Genomic DNA, 18,993 nt, shown 5'->3' on the forward strand with positions numbered 1-18,993 from the left:
TTATCGTTAATTACTCGCCGCTAGAGTGCGTATAAACACCACTTTCGTTATTTACTGGACCAGTCAAGCGCAACGTATAATAAGTCATGAGTTTTATGTTGTTATTTATTACAATCTAACTTGGAACTTATTTGGTTCTCAGATTAACGTTATACACGGATTAATTAGTCGTTAATAATGCAGATATTAATATTCCGGTGAGATTTAACGATTTTTTCATTTCTAGGCCTAAAACCAACATAAAGTAGGAATACCAAATAGGATACTATACTGTAACTGTACCGTTTTATATTTGCCCTGCTTACCACCGGGCATGTTCTCTGTTTATCGGGCCAATGGCTTATCTAAAGCCTTTAAGGTATGAAGTGTATTTATTGTAAAACACATGAAAAAGAAAATATTATATTTTTATAATTTTCAGCCTGTATTTTCGGAAATCTGTTCAAGATGTTTGCATATTTCAAAGAACAATTTGCAACCTCTTGGAGTGCCTTTCGTAATTGAGCAAACTGGGAGGGGGGAGCGAACTTACGATATTTATTCACGGCTTCTAAAAGAAAGAATAGTTTGTCTTATGGCACCGGTAAGTGTTATATCACTTGCCAATTTGATTAATAAACTGATCATTTGATGGTCAAGTCATTTATAAGAGTGGACATTACTTTTTATCTAACTTCTAAAGTCTGTTAAAATTCATACAAATGTATACACATTTATCCAGCATATTGATGTTAATTTAATTTTACTCAATTCTCGTAACTGAAATTTTTACCCACAACCATACTGAAACAAGACAGTATTTTAATCAATTACATTCATTCATTCATACATTCAATGTAGTATATATGTGTACAGCATGATATGCAAAAGAATGCAACTCCTAACATTTAAGCATTTCTGCTTGAGGTTAAGAGGTGCCATTCTTATTCTAGTTCTAAATTTATATTTTTCTAAATTTCCCCTTTATACTTTTGTAAGGTAGATGATTTTGTGTCCGGTCTGATTGTAGCCCAGCTCTTATTTCTGCAATCTGAGAGCCCACAGAAGCCAATTAACATGTACATTAATACACCAGGTGCATTTGAAACATTTATATTGAAATGAAGCTATGAATGTAACTTATCTATCATTGATGGATGGGGCAAAGAATAATTATTATAACACATGTGATCTGTTGCACACATCTGTGCCCACTAACAAGTTACCACATATGTACCTTTGTGAATGATTGTATTTTAAATAAATAGCTGAGAATTTAGACAACACTAAATGAACCACTGAAGTATGGTATAGTTCTGATTATATTATCAATCGGAAAGTGACCAGTTGACTGACTATAATACCCTTTTTGCATGGTCACTTTTATGCACGCAAGTACTCGCATATTTACCCGCAAAAACAAAGTTAACACGCATAACGTCATAAGCGTGTCATCTGCTGTAGAAGGTTGGTTGTTACTCGCATTATGCGAGTAATGAAAAGTATGGTGGAAGGACAGTTTCATGCGGATCGCTATTCGCATTAACTTTTTACCATGCAAAATGGGTATTAGAAACTTTTGTTGTACAAACTAAACATGCACCACTTCCACTGTGCACTACCCACTGCAAACATTTCAATACATATATACTCTACACTTCAGGTGGTACTGTCACTTCAGGCCTTGCAATATATGACACAATGCAGTTGATTAAATGTCCTGTTTCAACATGGGTTGTAGGACAAGCCAGCAGCATGGGTTCACTGCTGCTTGCAGCTGGTGAACCTGGCATGCGAAATGCACTGCCTAACTCCCGTATAATGGTCCATCAACCTTTAGGTGGTGCTAGTGTAAGTATCTTGATGCATTTAGGTTTTATCTAGTTTTTTTAATATGAATGACAGCAATCATTGAAACTTTTGATATACTCTTCATGTGTTAAAAAGTTGAATAAGAATAAAGAAGAAAAAAATATAAAATGATGATTTGCGCAAAGCTTTTTTAGCATTTGCGCAAAGTTGTAACTTGCATTCATTCGTTTTATTTATTTATCTTTTGTATTCATTTGTTCATTGCATTCATTCATTTAGTTAGCACCTTTCGTAGATCCACACAACAATCTCTTGATTTACATTAGAACAATGTAAATTAAATCTCATTTACATAGGGACAAGCTTCTGATATTGTTATTCAAGCGAATGAAATTAAGAAGGTCAAGGAAAAATTGAATAAGTTGTATGTACAACATACTGGCCAGGAATATGAAGTTATAGGTAATTGTTTTATTTTAAAGATCTGATGGTTTTTGTTTAATTTGGGGTGTTTTATTTGTGTTTTTGCAAAACATGTATTTTCTATGTCAATTGGCTTTTTTTTAAATATTTCTGTGATTTATTGATGTAAATTCACAGAACAATAATATCTCTTCAATGTAAAATATAAAAAAATCAGCAAAATGTTCGGAATTTAAATAACTTTTTGCTCTTGAGAGACACTTAACTTACCTTATGCATTTCTAAAACTATTAAATATCCTTATTCACAGAAAAAGCCCTAGATAGAGACAACTTTATGGACCCATATGAAGCTAAATTATTTGGACTTATTGATAATGTTCTTGAGCCTACAAGCGAGATCGCTACTTCCTCTTGATAGCAAAACATGACTTTTGTTGCGGAAATTCTTCTGCCATAGTGAAACTTTTCAGCGTTTTTTTTTTCATTATGCGTTTCGTAAAACATTTTAGTCTGCCTCTTGCTGAATTTCACCAAACTTTGTTTGCATTTTAGTCATTCCACTTGTTCATTATAAACAGGGTTAGTAAATGGATTACACAGAAAATGTTCTACAAATGTTAAAACTATGGTAAGATCAGGACAGTGTTATTGTGCCTATGCTTTGTTACATTCTGCAAGGGTTAAGTGTCAGGATTCAAGAGTAGTGTGTTGATTAGGTCAGTAAAAATGTCTTACTTTTTCTGTCACAATACAACTCTTACTGTAACATGGTACTAAAATAAGTTAGCCTATAACTGGTGTTAGGTGTTATAGAAATGTGGTGTTCATTTTCTCCAATTCAAAATGACTTCCACTCTATGTCCAATTGATAAATATTATACTGTAAGCGTTAAAATAAGTTATACCAGATTTTAGGTAAAGTAGAGGTACTGTGTTAAATTTATGCCTTTGTTAAGTTAATATTATTATTTTACCAGTCCGCTAGAAAAAGTTTCGCATAGCCTACAAGATACATAGGATGATTTTACACTAGAGGTGGGTGATATAATATTTTACTTGTAACTACTAATAACAAAGACTTTGTTGGTATACAACTAGGCCAATAGTTAAGTCCTTAAGCACCAAACGTGGTGATTTAAATTGTGAATATATTTGCAGTGAAATCACACAAATACGTCATAGATCTGGCAAGAAGAATAAAAAAAGAACGAAAAGGAACAGGAGCTCAACATACAGTACATCTTATACAACGTGAGTAGCTTTGTCCTAGCACTGCTAAAGACTTAGGATAAATTATCTGTAAAAAGATATTCGTATAAAAAAACGTAATAGGGTAATTTCGGATAACGACATATTGCTGAAGTGGTCCGCAGCATAGGACAAGCCCGGTTAGTTAAATCGCAATTTACAAGAATTACACAAAGCATATATTCATTGCAAACTTACAAAATGTACAGGTACAAATTAGTTTACGCGTCTTCTTCGTTTGTATTGTCGAAAAACAGTCATTTTAGGAAGCGCATTGTCCCGCTTTTTTCGATTGAGCGTTTTCGCATTACTTGCATTCGGCTCCAGCGGTCGCCATGAAATTTCAACCCTGTGTAAACTTTTAAGGCCTGTAAATGCCGAGCGGAACACGGTCTCTGGCAGTAGTAAGTTGTCTTGTAGAAAGATACCTATAATGTGTTCACACACAATGTTAAAATTCTCGGCATAAGCCATACATACCGAAGTAAATTTCACATGCAACAGATTTCGCATCTCTTGGAAGAAAATTTTATTGCTAATTTATTTAGTTTGAATGCTAGTGTATAACATTGCCTTGTGTTTAGTGCTCATAGGTGGGCAAAATCATTAATCGTTACCGTGTGCGGCACGCGTTAGATGTGCCTAGGGCAGGAAAAGTGCGCGTTTCAATTTGTGCTTTTCCCTTGAAACTGACAACTTTTTTTTAAATAAGTGACGTTTTGTGTAAATTTCAGTCAGTTGTGCTTTTAGATGAAAAGTCGCAACAACATAATATTTAAGTGTAACACAAACTGTAAAATATGTAACATGTCTATACCTTTTAATTTTGGAGCGGAGAAAAACGCCATCTTTCGAATTTCGGTAATCTTGTTGTTTTGGAGGTAAAGATATTCAACATTAGGTGGAAAAAACCGTGGTAACCTCACAAGTTCGTTGCTGCTTAAATCTAAAACCTATAAATATCTAAGTTACATAAGTGTATCATATTCGGTAAATCAATTTGATAGAACTAAAAATTTAACAGTGTAGTATACCCTCGGCGGCTTGTATTTTGAATGGAGTAGACCTCCCGTTGCATATACACATGTGAGCTTGCACTTGCGTTTGTTGTATTGTATACTGAACTGTCCATATTGATCGTGTGTTCTATACGCATAGGACCAACACGCTCAAGTTTGGTGACTATATTAGCCTTACCTGTATATTTGTGTTCATTTTGAAAGCGTTCAATGGAATTCCTTCACTTCGAATACGATTGTCGGACATTCCTAATTGTTTCAGATATGGCATTCTTGAAAATGCTCGTAGGGGTATCTTTTTTATTTGGTTTCGATTAAGTAGCAGAGTCGTCACGTTTCTGTGGGGCACAAAATAGTTATCTGTTGTGTTAAGGCGCATGGCTATATTGTTGTGAGCCTTTTACGCCGCGAAATCTATTTGCTGGCCTGGCTAAATGACGCCTATCGGTTTATCCGCCACCTGATACTAATCTGCGTGTACACAGTTACGGTTACGTCAGCCATTATTTTAAGACGCGAAGCTGATGACAGTTAACGAAGAATTTGTCGTGTTAAAGCGCAAATAATTATAGGTCGGGAAATTGAGAAATGTGCACGAAAATTAAACAAACGACAAGATCAAAATGAATGAAATAATTTCCTGGATAAAAAGGTGCATAAAATCTTCTCATTTTTGATCGTGCTCATCTTAATGCATTGAAGCTTATGTCAATATTTTTTTCGTATAATGCATTTAAAATTGCTCGGAACATTGCACCTGTCGTATGTGCTGATGAGTGAATCATTTATCAAAACACGGAGCGTGGAAAGGGTGTAAAGTTTAATAAATCTTAAGAATCACTTTACAAACACCGCCTGTCAATCATCTTACCTCGGTAGACCTGGCACTGCACGCAGCTGATTCCCGGACAAGTCAATTCGGTTCGCCGATTTCAGTTTTCTGAATGTTCCCCTTGCAATTCGCTTGTTGGTCAGTTTATTATACCGCAAGTCCAACTCTTGAAGGCTCCTCGTATGTTGGAAAACTTTGTTGCTGATCGATCTGATCTTGTTGTTTAGTAGAATAAGACAATGTATCCTGTATAAGAAATTGCATTAATACTAATACAGTACGTTGGGGTAAAAAGGAACACCTTTTTATTCTAGTTTCTCGTCCCATTTGGTAGTAATGAAAGAACACTCAAAGAATTATAAAACCGTATCCTCGTGTCTCCAATAGACCAGTGTTAATTGTTTAAAACACAAACATTAAAACACTGTCGCCATTTTCGCCTATGCTGAAACTTGTAGATTATATCGGTGTAAAGGTGACATGCTTCGTAAAAGGTTACATCAACACACCTGTGTACTTTTAAGCTGTATATACCCCCTTTGTTAAGCAACACGCATTATATACCCTACCTGCGCGTTGTGCATATATGCCAGCCAATACAAATTTAGTTTTAGACATAATTAGACAACAGTAAATAATCAATATATTCGGTTCTTTGGAACAAAGACAAAATGTTTATTTCTGCCTGTACGTTGTTATACCAGTACTGTAAAGTAATGTGTTTTTCCATCTCAATATATATATATATATTTTTTTTTTGTTCCCAGTATATAGCAATAAAACATTGGGTAATGGGTCAACTATGGTCTAAATCCCAGGGCCCAGGGCGTGTCACGCTGCTGGGCCTCACCCGTTTGGAATAGAATGTAGCAGTAAAACTTTATACCTTTTTGGTAGTGGTTCTGGTATTTCTGTAAGATGGTTTCCGAACATCCGTAGAGTGTGTAGGTTGTGTAGGTTACGCAACGCTCCGCTTTCAATTCCACCCGACCGAATATTGTTTTGATGCAGCAGCAAATACTTCAGTTTCTAAGTCATTAAAAATAAGTTTAAAAAGTATCTAAATGTGTCTGCAAAAATACTCTGATTAAATCTCCATTGTGTACGGAGAAATAAGCATCTAAAGTTTGCCAGTCCTTTGAGATAGGTAATTTTAATCTGCCTTTAATATCGGGACTAGTAATGCGTCATAGTTTGGACGATCATTATCAAGATATTGGTACTTTGTGACTTGTGTATAAGGTAGTACAATACCGAGCATTGTTTAAAGGGTAAATTATATGGATTAACTTTGTTATTGCCCAGTGGTTACGCGTATCAGAAATTTAAACGCTAGCCAAAAACTTTGCCAATATTTTCGGAGAAAATTCGTAGATCAGCCGCCAATAAAAGGCTGTTTACTTTTCTTGACAAGCAATATGCATAACATGTTCTTAACGCCTCATAGTATAAAGCCCTTGTTATAGCTGGCATTATATCAAAGGGAGGTATACGCTGAGTGATAAGAAAGTATATTTTTTCTTCTGTAATCGACCATCAATCTACAGAGACTAGAGATTTCTTTTGAACATAACAGACTGCCCAATTTAGCAGGAACTCTAATGCGATTATAATGCGCTTGCCGACAAGCGCTGTATCATCGGACAAAACTATTGAAGTGAACATTACGAACGTCAGTCAATTCCACTGCTTGCATAAATTGCATTCTTTATTATCGTGCCTGAAAGTTGTGATATACTACTGACGCACCGTTTTGCTTTTGTTTTGTCATGGTACGTGGTATTCGAGATTGCAAGGATAAGGCTTATAGTAATTTAAAGACGAGCTTGGACAATAACTCCTACTTTTAATTGTAAACCGTCGGTGCTGCTATGTTTAAAATTTTACCAAAAAACGCTAAAAGTGAGGTACACGTTATGCTTAGCTTTTGTGTGAAGTGGTATTTTTTTGCATTTTAAAACCGACTTTTAATTACTCTCTCTTTTCGGAAATCGAATCAATCGCCAATGCATCAGTTGATTAATTATTTGATGCAAGGCCGGAAGATTTGATAGCATCAGTGTGTGTGTGTATTACAAATTCAAGAATATAAATCAATTTTGAGTTTATTTATCCATACACAATAGCAGGGTCAAAAATCGATTAAAGCCTCGCGAGTAAAAACTACCACTGCCACCTGAGACCTTGAAAACTACTATAACTCGGTTGTAAAGTCTGGCATGTTGTACTTTAAAACATTTCGAAGACATAAATTCCGGATCGATTGGTTTAAAAGAAGCGTTTATCGTAATATTAGTCATTAATGTGTCCGCCACCCAAACTTACAGGGTGATTAAGTTACAAAAAGTACAAACGCAGCCTTGATAATGCTTCACCGAACCTATAAGTGACTTGATTAAGTGACCGTCTTATCTCGTAGACACACGCCACTTACGCCCTTCAGAATAAAAACAATATAGATCTTTTCGTTTTTTTTTGTAAATAACCATGAATTGTCAGGTTTGATTTTGGTTTAGGTGGTAAATGAAAAAATGATGGTGTATGAACCTTAAATTTGTTTAGATTTAACTCGTAAATCATTAAAAAACGTTGAATATTGATATTTTTTACTAAAAAAATGAACGCTGCGCGTTTAAGTTATAAAACGGCACGATTTCTGTATGTTATGCAAAACACACTAATAACCAGCAAGCACTTATAGATTCATTTGCCATACAGCCCCAAATATAACAACCTAGCTTCACTTACTTTGAGTCTGCTCGTTGCGTTTCGTGAAACTCTGGTTATTTCGTTTCCTTCGAGGTGAAGTCGGTTCAAACTGCGGGGAAGATGATGCGGTATTTCCCGCAGACTGTTCCTTGATAGGTCGAGGTACTCGACCCTGTAATGATGTATGGAGAACTAAGTTGTTTAATGCATCATTCAACGAGTTGTCGGTAAACCGCTCAAGATAACGCGAAATAGCTATATGTGCTCGCTGGTGTGTAACTCGTAGTAATACCGACGTGGAAAATCTGTAGTACTTTATACTAAAATTTGCCGGTTTAACTAGAAATCGGAAGATCGTTGGTTTCTAGGTTTGGCAGTGTATACTTTGCGGCTACTTTAATGCTACGTGGTGTTGCTAAATCGCACTATCCGTTACCATAAAAAAAAGTATTTGTTATAGCAAAATGTGTCGCTGCTAGACAAAAACGTATTGTGGGCAACTATAAGCACTTGGTACGACGAAATGTGCCCTTGTACAAAAATGCATCACGAAGGAAAATAAACAAATTATAACAGCATTTACTGTTCCTAGTTGTTTTAATCTTACCCACGAAGTCCAGCAAACGATTTTCGTTTTATTCCATCGCTTGAAATGTTGTTTCGCTGCAGGAAAAGGACACGAACATTTCGTTTATGCCGAAAGGTTCCCGGTGGTAACTCTTGTAGACTGTTGTTTTGTAGATAAACCTGATAAGATTTATTTGTATGTTTCCCGTGGTATTTATTGTCCATTGTGTTTTAAACAATTAACAATGGTCTATGGGAATCGCCAGGATACGATTTTAAAATTCTTTAAATCTTTTTTGTTTTTTACTAAATGGATCGAGAAACTAGAACGAAAAGGTGTCCCATCTCCCCCCACCCTGCTATATATTTATTGTCTATGTTATACAGTAGGGCGGAAAAAGATGGGACAGCTGTAGCACATATAACATTCAAATATCCTGATGGCTTTTAAACAATTAACAACGGTCTGCTATGGTTGAAGTAGTAAGAATACGATTTTATGAATCTTTTGTTTTAAATACCAAATGGAACGAGAAAATAGAATGAAACGGTCTTCTATCTTTCTCCACCCTACTATAGTAGGGTGGGGGAAGATGGGACACCTTTAATACCTAATATCCAAATAGCCTGATCTTGTTTTAAACAATTAACAACGGTCTGTGGAAGTCGTGAGGATATGGTTTATAATTCATTGAATGTTCTTTATTTACTACCAAATGGAAAGAGAAAACTAAACGAAAAGGTGTCCCATCTTCCCCCACCCTACTATATATTATTTATACCTCGTGTGGCGGGTAAGAAGATTTAAAATCCGCAACTATAGCTTTGGTTAGTTTCTGTAGTTAAGAAAATATTTTGTTAGACCTTTGGCGAAATTTCAGCGATGGTTGAGTCTTTCAAAGCAGCTTATACCTTTGTATATTGATATAGTTCTGACAAAGGTTGAAAGGTTATGTAATTTTACCTCGTTTTCAAAGGGAACACCTAACAACTTTCTCTCTTATTTTATACCATCAAAATAAAAAGAAGATAACGTTTTTCGTGACAAAACCATTATTTACTAACGGGTATAATTATTTTAAACGAATCCGAGCACCAAGATATCCGGTTTATGAAAAACGTAATGTATTTGCCGGATAGCAAAATTCCGACACGCCATTAGACAAAGTTAAGTCGAGATTCGGGGTGCGATATATCTAATTTCTTTACCATTTCCGCGGAATCCGGAATCAAAGGCATTCGGGTGATTTGGTTGCTTGATAAAGTCATTTCCACCAGTTTTCGAAGACTGCGGAAAATTCCGCGCCGTATTCCGTCATCTGCAAGACGGTTGTTGTGAAGATAAAGATTCCGTAGTTGGGACTTCAAGGCCAGAGCTGCCGGGTCTATTCGCTTTATTTCGTTTCCTGTAAGTGCAAAAATATCACAAAGTTGAATGATATTCGGTGCATGTTTTTTTACGCGTTAGAATAAAACATAGTAGCGAATTTTTGGTAAATATCTGTTTTGAAAATTTTTGGTGATTTTTGAACGTATTTAATGATTATTATTACTCAAACTTACCCAAAATGTAAATATGTACAAGCCGTAACGATTTAAAACATGTACAAACCGTAACCTTGCGATTTGTATATATTTATAAAATCAGAAGGGTTCACTTCAAAATAATACCATGTGTTATGATGGGCGTACAAAATGTCAAAAGTGTTTAACCTGCTGACCAGTATCTACGTTTTACAACTTCATTAAAGATGTTTTCATGCGTAAATCAACGACGCAAGCCTCATACTTTAAGTTTTATTTAGAATCTAAATGACGTGGTAGCTTATGGTGTACACAAAGCCGATTGCTTTTAGTCAGTTAAGATTGGCATATTTCACCGCATTTTCAACATACTTTCATCCCAGTACACCTGATCGTATTTCGCCAGAATTTCGTTTAAATGTATGGCGCATCAAGTGAATAGCCCGACAAGCATATTTCAGCAACTTGCAGGGAGATCCGCTTTTACGATAAAGTGGAAACGTAGGTTGTTGGTTCGAATAATAATCGCGGTCGTGTGGAATGTCAAAACTGACTGGCAGCTTAAATTGCCTGTGCAATTCACCGAGAGAAATATAAGTTTGGTATTTAAAGAAAAAATATCCTGATTTTTCTCTGCGGGTTTAGTATTCCTGGTATTTATGTCGACGCAACAAGAGACGTGTCGCTACTATACCTGTATGTGGCAGTTTGCGTTTACTATGGAACGAACGTGAACTAAAGTTTTGGCAAGCGAGGATTGGTAATTTGGTTAGCATACCCCAAATCCAGCAACCGTACTTTAGCTTACATATGGCCGTCTTTATAAAAACATGGATAACACGCTGTAAACGCTGCAAAGACGGGAGTGCACGGGTATAAATGGCCTGCGCGACTGCTTAATTGCAAGGCTAGACGGCAGCCAAGAAGTTTAATATAAATATGATGTATAGTATTACCGCACGGTCTGCAGCGCTAGACTATTGTTGATGCCAAAAGTCAAACGCTTTGACCTGTGTTACTATCAGATCGCTGTTATAAACACATACACACAGTTAAAATGCCGATCTTAATGCACACGTAAAACAACACCGATACGACATCCAAGGGTACTTGGTTACGTCACCGACTTGTTCCTTACTTCTCTGGCCAGAAAAGCAATTTTTCTGACGCGCCGCAAACGTAAACGTCACGCTATGGGTTGGCTATGTAGAAACAAACCTGCTAAATGGAGCGTTAAAAGAGAATCCGGCAAACCGGCCGGCACTTTGCGAAGTCTATTGTTTGATAGGATCAGGTGGTACAAGTTGCTTAGCGGGGCAAACGTGCTCGGGGGGAGTCCCTCTTCCGATATCATGTTCCACTGTAAATCCAATGTTTGAACGAGCGGGCATTCAGTGAAACACTCGGAGGATAAAGCTTCCAATCTAAAACCGCAAATTGCTTTCTGAAATTAAACTATTGGAAAGTACGCTCTAGGTAAATACACGGAAAGCCTTTGATCGAAATGAACACGAGATGGTTTGCGGTTTGATAACTCAATTACATTTAACTAATTTCGATACATGGGTCTTAATAGAAAAGCAGTGCATTTCTTAAAAGTTCATCAAGTTTGTCAAACGCATTCGTATTTTTAAACTGCGGCAGCTATCAGAATAAGGCGGTAAAGTTTCCGCTTACTTGTTGTTAGTGAGAATGAGGTAAACTGTACTGCCCGAGATATTACTTGGCACAAACTGCAGATCGGCTTCGCTGCAATCGACTCTTTCTGGTGACGAACAATGACAGGAATCTGGGCAGGCCAAACCATCACCTAAAAAATTCAAAAAACAACAACTTTGGACATCAATGAAGATGGTTTTGGTTTTTGAACCGAAACGTTTGAGATAAAATCGTTCCATGCATTTGGGGTGTAACGTTTGCATTAAAAATGACCGGAAAACCAGTGCTTTATAAACATAAACTCTCTCATAAAAATGGACTTGATCAATGTGGTAGCGCAGATTGTTCGTTGTATTGCATTTGTTACCGTGCAGAACACGTTCGCCTTGTTTTGGTGTACGCACCCGGAACAAACAAGGTTACTACTTCTATAGTCTGGTGTAATGCCCTTTAATTCTTCCGGCGCCAGGACCGCATAAATTTAACCCCTGCAAACGCCCGACCGGCCTTGGTCATCTTTTTGAATATAAAGGGTTATGTTGTTCAGCTGTACTGTTTGGCAGTTATCCAAAGCCGATTGCGACTAGTTTCTTACTTACCTTTAAAAACGAGTCGTTGGTATTCAGTTTGGCTTCCAACTTTGTAGCTGGCTAAGGCGGTGGCCCACAAAAATGCACACATTGTGACGTAACAGTACTTTTCCATTTGGCGCGAAAATTTAAAACACAGCACAATTGAATAAAATAAACTACGCAAGATCTGTAATTGGATAGGGTAGTGTTTGGTGGGTTAAGGCTCAGAATTGGTACCATTTCATATGCGTTTTGCTCAAAATAAACCACCAGCCGGTTATTTTCGGTTTTAACCGGTTTATCGATAAATAGATGCGGATTAAAGTCGAGCAGATAATAGTTTGTTCGAGAGGAAATCGAGACTACTAGACCGCGTGGAATACACATGGTATTGTTGCGTAACTATTACGTAACAATAGCGTCTTGATAACGCTTCTTCCGTATTGAATAGCTTAACAGTAGTGTGTTGGATTACGATAAGGTTTCACTTTAAAATGATACCATTTGCTATGATGGGCGTATCAAATGTCGAAAGTGTTTAACCTGCTGACCAGCACGTTTTACGACTACATTGAAAATGTTTTCACGCCTAAATCAACGACGTAACCCTCATAGCATTCTCAGTCGTGCTAATTCATCTGATAAGACGACGATTTAAAGTTTACAACCTAGCTCGGGTTAGAGCTGGTGAGAAGTTCTGCAAACTTCAAGGGCCATTCTGCAGACAACTGATAACCTTGTCAGTCAAACTAAGCGTCGTGTGTGGCTCTGTTTGCTGCAGCTTTAATCCCAAACCAATTTCAACCGCTATGAGCTGGGATTTCAATTTCATCTTATGATATCTTCATAAACAAATTTCACCACTTCATAGATTTCAATTTGCTATCAAATTGTCTAGTTCAAAGTTTTGTTCCGTGGAATCTAAAGATATTTTGTCAAGGGCTTAAAAGAATCCGACTCATTCTAACACTGCCACAATGTTATTACATAGATACGTGGGATAAACTAGCTCGCCTTTCGACCTAGCATTAGTTTCAGATCCGCAGCCTAACCACACAGCAAAGAATGGTCCTGGACGACGCAAATCCGACTTGGCCATCCGTATTAACAATGCGATGTTTGCATACGCTGCTAAACACACAAAGTACTTGCCTTGCAGCCATAAGCCATATAAATACGGCCCTCGCACAAGCAAAATCCCGGTATGCGCCATTTAACTTGACCAAACATGTTCCGTGGTACGTTCATGCTCGGCAGATGTAAATCGACCGTCACTATGCTGGTTTTAAGGTCTTAGACGTAAGTTTTTGCTGCGCAGCCAATTCATCCAAGTTAAATAGGGCCAACGATAGCATTTATTTCGGGTAGCTGGATTTTTGTGTAACTTATGATTTCCCGTGATTTCAGCTGTCCATTTACAAAATCTATTGAAGTTGACATCGCGAATTTTCAAGCCGCATTGTTAATAGCAGCGACGCCGTGTAATTTCATATCTTTTAAATATCTGGCACAGTTTCCGCTACTGAAACTGTTACATAAACTTGGGGTCTCGTAATCCTTACCGGTGTTTGTATGTGTTCGAAATACGATCGTTATACGGCCGCACGGAAATAACTCGTTTAGCAGGGCGGTAATTTAGCCCCGAGGTGAAGCTGAATTGGGCGTTTGATGACACGTTCCTCATTTTAAAACACGGCTACGACGTGGGACAATTTATCGAACCTGTAACTTTAGACGCAAGTTGCGTGCTGACAATGCTGTCTTTGATACTAGCATCCGACGCTCGGGTTTGAAGCACCGCCGAGTTATTCGATCCAAATTCCCGCAGAATTTACGCTTTACGCCCGATGTTCACAAACTGTAGGTAAATCTGCTAGCTACTACGCAATATTAAAAAATTTAACGATCATAATATCTGCTGCGTTATTTACGACATACTTCAAGCTTGTTTGCTCCGTTACATAGCAGCAGAAAGAAAAACACTCCTATATGAACCAGCACTGCTCACAAACTAGCAGCAGGTGCTTGACCTAAAACAGATATTAAGAAGTGCTGCGACCGCCTGCAGAGATCTGGTAAACAAGCCCTAATGATTTATCCAACACCCAAATCCGTCGCGGATTACTTGGCAACACTCATCACCAAACTGTTGGGTAAACCTCAGCTTTTGGTATGCCAGACAGCGGCGCAAATTCCTGCTCAAATGGGGGTTGTTGTTGAGTGTGAGATGCAATATGATCCTTACGTGACTAGTCACTCGTCAAGAGGTTGTGATTTGTGCACACGGAAAGGTCCCTAAATCTCTAACTGTTACACTTGCTTATTGGGAGAAATTAAACCTCGCGCTGACCTAAGAAGTCTATGGTGCAATTAATCGCATCCGGGATGTCTGGGAATTGCCATACTCTGCTCTTGAACCTGACCTGCACCGACAACGAACTTAACTGCATCGAGAACTTAACGATGCGACGGCCGAAATTAAAGCCCGCGGTTCCGGCCAATTTCTTCCGCCCGTCCCCCTGTCACGTGGTGACGTGTTAAGCCAAGCGGAACAACTACGGTCGTAAGTCGGGCTCGGCAAACGAGCAAGATCGACTTGCGTAGAATAGTTTTCTAAACATTGAAAAATTGCCGAAATAACCTGGGGTTCAGACCCTTCAGAAATCTCTCTACCCTTTAGCTTAAATTCTGAAATATCACCCAATTTATACAGTTGTGTACCACGGCAATATTTTATGGGTCTTGCTTCGATGGAATCGTACTAACATGGATGTTGTTTTATACGCGACAACCTAGTTTGTTACGTAACAATGTCAAACAGAAAGTGGTGTTTGTGGCAAAACAAGCCATTTCCGCTTCACATTGCTCAAGTTGTTTTCTTGGGCTCAACGTGACCGTCGTGCATATTTTAAAAGTCAACTCATTCTTATCTCATTCGTTAATATTTACCAAAGTAAAATCTGCGAATACCATTCGTGATGCTTTACCTGGAAAATGACGCAATCGCCTACCGCCACACGAATATGCCAAAAGCGCTTATTGAAATAACTTGCTACATCAGACGCAATAACGCTTGACCGGCTTTTAATTCGCTTCAGTGACAAGATAATGCTACCGGTTGCCGGAAAACGAGGTTAATTTTGGTTCGAATCATTCGTTGGGTTTAGAAGTTAAACGCGCGATTCCAAACAACTAGGCACGGCATGTGTTTCTGCTCGATACGCTGTTTTGATATGTTAGGTCCGCCTTACGGGAGTGCTGGCACAAAGAGAAGCGCTTTTTAATTACGCCAGCTTAAACCACTCTACTACCGTCTTATTTACACAATGCGGGAACCCTTAAATTAACAGTGACCTTGCCTAAGAAAGGAATTCTTTGCCCGCGAACAAAACGGGTCAAAGGCGGAGCGACCGAATGCTCAGTTCTGCTGACGGGTCGAGTGCCTATTGTGTGCACGGTGTCCTTTATAGTTCTTAATACTCTATATGTCTGTGCGATTTAAAACTGCCAAAAACTGTAAAGGGGAGCGCTCAATTACCGCATTTGTGGATTAACTGGTGTACCGTTAAAGATGGTATTACAGGGCAGAACCGCATAGTAACACCTGTGGCAAGGGTGGTACACCGAACCCCTTCCTGAGGCTGTATGACGTAACATAGCAAGCGGTCCAAAGCGGCATCGACCTTAACGTAAACATCCGAACCCAAAAACACTTAAAACGGTCCGTTTTTGTTCGTGTTGTATTTTGCTGCTCATTCGACGTTTTTTCGCTATAAGAAATTTATGATAGTGATATAGGTATCATTACAGAATATAGATGCTCAATCCTGCGTAAAGCAATACAGCATTGCCACCCATCGAGCTTCCCGCAACGGACAGTTACTTTATAAAATGTGGCAATAAGATCTGTCAAAAAGTTTTACGAGCTGGCGATTGGTCCCTTTTCATGAAACGCCCACGAATTCATTTGTATTCATATATCGGCTACGTGTTTTGTACAGCGAACTGTAAAGAATGTAACCACTTGTTTAGTTTACGTTTCAGCTTCGTGAAGTTTGCGCTTTGGTTCTCGTACAATGTGGATTTACGACTTCTACGAGACTCAATGTCTTAACCCATACTGACATAATATGTACAGCTATTTTCAACACGCGGGTCTTTGTTTGTATGTAAGGGTTTTGCCAAGCATTATCGACGACCCCACAAAATACACAACGCCCGTTTATTGGACTCGAAAACCGTTTTTTTTTCCAGAGATTTGCCGCAATGCCTAAAGAATATGACAGTTGTGATGGAGCGTATATGATTTATATATACGTCGGTAATAATAACGACTGAGGCGTATGACAAGTACAAATCTCCCAAACCCATAAAAAGGAGTTTGAATTACGTAGTTCCAAGAAACTGAATTTCTTCCTAATAATTGTACATTTCAGATGTTATGACATTGCCTGAAAGGCAGCCAAACTTTTCAGACCAAATTTAAATACGAAATGTTCCTTTTGCCGTCCTTTTTAAAAAAAAAATAGAGAAGAAACGCAGAAATATTGCTTTTTGCAGGAAGCACTTTTACGGGATATTCGATGACGATATAAAATCACTGTTTAACTGCTCGCAGTGTCCACAGGGTAACGCCATTGACCAACAAATCGAGACCAGCGTTAAAAGTCCGGGGATTTTGTTCTTAAATCGTCAAACAATGTCATCAAAGCAAGCCTGCTTTATTTCTAGCTCACATGCTGCTATTTTGCGCACATGGCAAACAGAAAGCACTACCGCACCAGATTGGGCTTACGTTTCTCAAAAACCCTTTAAACGCATGCCGCTCACAGCTGACTCAAAAACTATTTTATCTTAATTTTCCCATTTTAACGATGCAATACATCTTGCTAATTTTCTCTGGCCTATGAATAGAAATTGCGGCTGCTTTACACGCATTAACAGATTCTTCGTTTTCTCGTTATTTCCAAAGTAAAGAATTGCTTTAGATGTAGAGCTGTTGACTCTTTTATCTGTCAGTTGCAAATTCGTAATACGACCGAATGCATTTGTACACCAACTACCGTATATCCTCCTGTCTACATTGTGGTTAGAAGTTCCTTGTTCCCGGCGACTACACACTGATAACGCTACGTTTATGCATAATCTGCAATGTGTATATAGTTAAATGCTATATGTTCCTTGCGGTAACTGTAGACTACTTACCTGCCTATCAAACACAAACACTCGCTGTATATATTAATACATCTGAGATTTGGAGCAATCGCAGCACGGAATTTGAACCAAATTAGATAAGATAACTGCTCAATAAGCAACTGGCAATTACCCTGTCCTTGCACTCTGTCTGCCATTTGCCCTAACAGCGCATACAAATTAAGCGGTTTGCTTTACAGATTACGAAGCTACTTATTGAATTTGGATGGGCTGTGCTGAGGCGGCCACAGGTATGTCCCAATATAGCGAGCTGGATACACACCACTTTCGCGGCTGTCACGTGTCGTTTGGCTTACCAGAACTTTGCGACAGCCTTTGACATTTGGCTGTCGTTTGCTTACTGATGTGGAGAAATTTTGTACGCGTGGGATTTCATGCACGAACACCTTGGGTGCTGAGTGATCATAATTGTAAGCCCGCCCATATAGTTGAACATTGTCGCGCTTTAGCCGCCAAGTGGCTAAAATATTGACGTTTTCATAGCTGAAAGAATTGGTTTTAGATTTCGGATGTCTTACCTGCACATTTTCGCGACGAAAGGGCATTTTTATACTTCACACCATCAGAGCCAGAGTCCGTATATAAAAAATTACATACGGCTTCTGATCCAATTTGTAAATTGGTAATTTGAACGGTCGATAATTTGAATCGTAACAGGCGCAAAAAATAAATGCCCTTTTAACTTGTTTGGAAGTTTATATTTTAATAAACTTTATTGTTGTTGCACGATAATTTAGGGTTGCTGTATTCAGAGCCATAGAAATACCGAGTAGTCCAACCCATTGTTACGTAAAACACAAATTGAACGGCAATTTGGGTCCAAAATAACACAGTAGGTATAGGGAAAATGTATGTTTTTCGGTAAATTACAGAAAAACTTGGGCCTAAAAACAAATTTAAAGGTTGAAAAATGTAAAAAACATGTGTTATTTGTTTTCTGTGTCAAAAAAAGTCAAAAATTAGAATTAGAAGCGGTTGATTTGCAACATTTTAGTCATTTAATGCGGCTAAATTTATACATTTTTTCTAAAAAATGTATGGTAAGGTAAATAGAAGCTGTTTTACACCTTCCCACAATAGGAAAACACAAACAAAACTTAACAAGTTCGTTTAAACCCTTTGTCAAAGTCACCACTTTTGCTCTATTTTGGACACACATAGACGGCAGTTGGACTACTCGGTGTTTATACGACTCTGGCTGTATTTAACTTTAAGAAGCACCCCTCTTTTACCGACATCGCCAAAACTATCGCATATTAGGGTACTCCCCTTCTAATAGGTAATTCTCAAAAAGTTTTCACATTTCAGTGTCTGAAATCGGTATTTCTGCTCAGGTGCAGATGCAATTCGTTATACCGGTTGTTGGAGTTGCATGTCAGGTATTGCAACGTGTAGGCCCAACAACTTGAGAAGGTGTACGTTTTCGAATTCAA

The 18,993-nt window shown here is 38.1% G+C and overlaps 2 protein-coding genes and 1 long non-coding RNA gene across 3 annotated transcripts; 2 read left to right on the top strand and 1 right to left on the bottom strand.

Annotated features, from left to right (window-relative positions):
- The first annotated feature begins 196 nt into the window (after positions 1-196).
- Positions 197-2,820, top strand: LOC149732361 (ATP-dependent Clp protease proteolytic subunit 1, mitochondrial-like). Its single transcript, XM_089883757.1, has 6 exons — positions 197-358; positions 422-583; positions 979-1,075; positions 1,643-1,830; positions 2,148-2,253; positions 2,525-2,820. Exons 1-6 carry the CDS (start codon positions 314-316, stop codon positions 2,629-2,631), a joined length of 705 nt encoding a protein of 234 aa, XP_089739883.1. The 5' UTR covers positions 197-313; the 3' UTR covers positions 2,632-2,820.
- A 448-nt stretch (positions 2,821-3,268) lies between these two features.
- Positions 3,269-18,675, top strand: LOC149732362 (uncharacterized). Its single transcript, XR_016385605.1, has 2 exons — positions 3,269-3,467; positions 17,740-18,675. It is a non-coding gene; the product is annotated as an uncharacterized LOC149732362 (long non-coding RNA).
- LOC149732363 (podocan-like) lies at positions 3,349-12,548 on the bottom strand. The gene is made up of 11 exons (XM_089883728.1): positions 12,374-12,548; positions 11,793-11,925; positions 11,334-11,539; positions 9,801-9,997; positions 8,632-8,771; positions 8,064-8,196; positions 6,202-6,344; positions 5,355-5,561; positions 4,662-4,821; positions 4,282-4,417; positions 3,349-3,892 (listed from the first exon to the last, which is right to left on the bottom strand). Exons 1-11 carry the CDS (start codon positions 12,477-12,479, stop codon positions 3,681-3,683), a joined length of 1,773 nt encoding a protein of 590 aa, XP_089739854.1. The 5' UTR covers positions 12,480-12,548; the 3' UTR covers positions 3,349-3,680.
- Positions 18,676-18,993: the final 318 nt, after the last annotated feature.

This window comes from Ciona robusta, chromosome 8 (assembly GCF_009617815.1).
Source record: "Ciona robusta chromosome 8, ASM961781v2".
Lineage (NCBI taxonomy): Eukaryota > Metazoa > Chordata > Ascidiacea > Phlebobranchia > Cionidae > Ciona > Ciona robusta.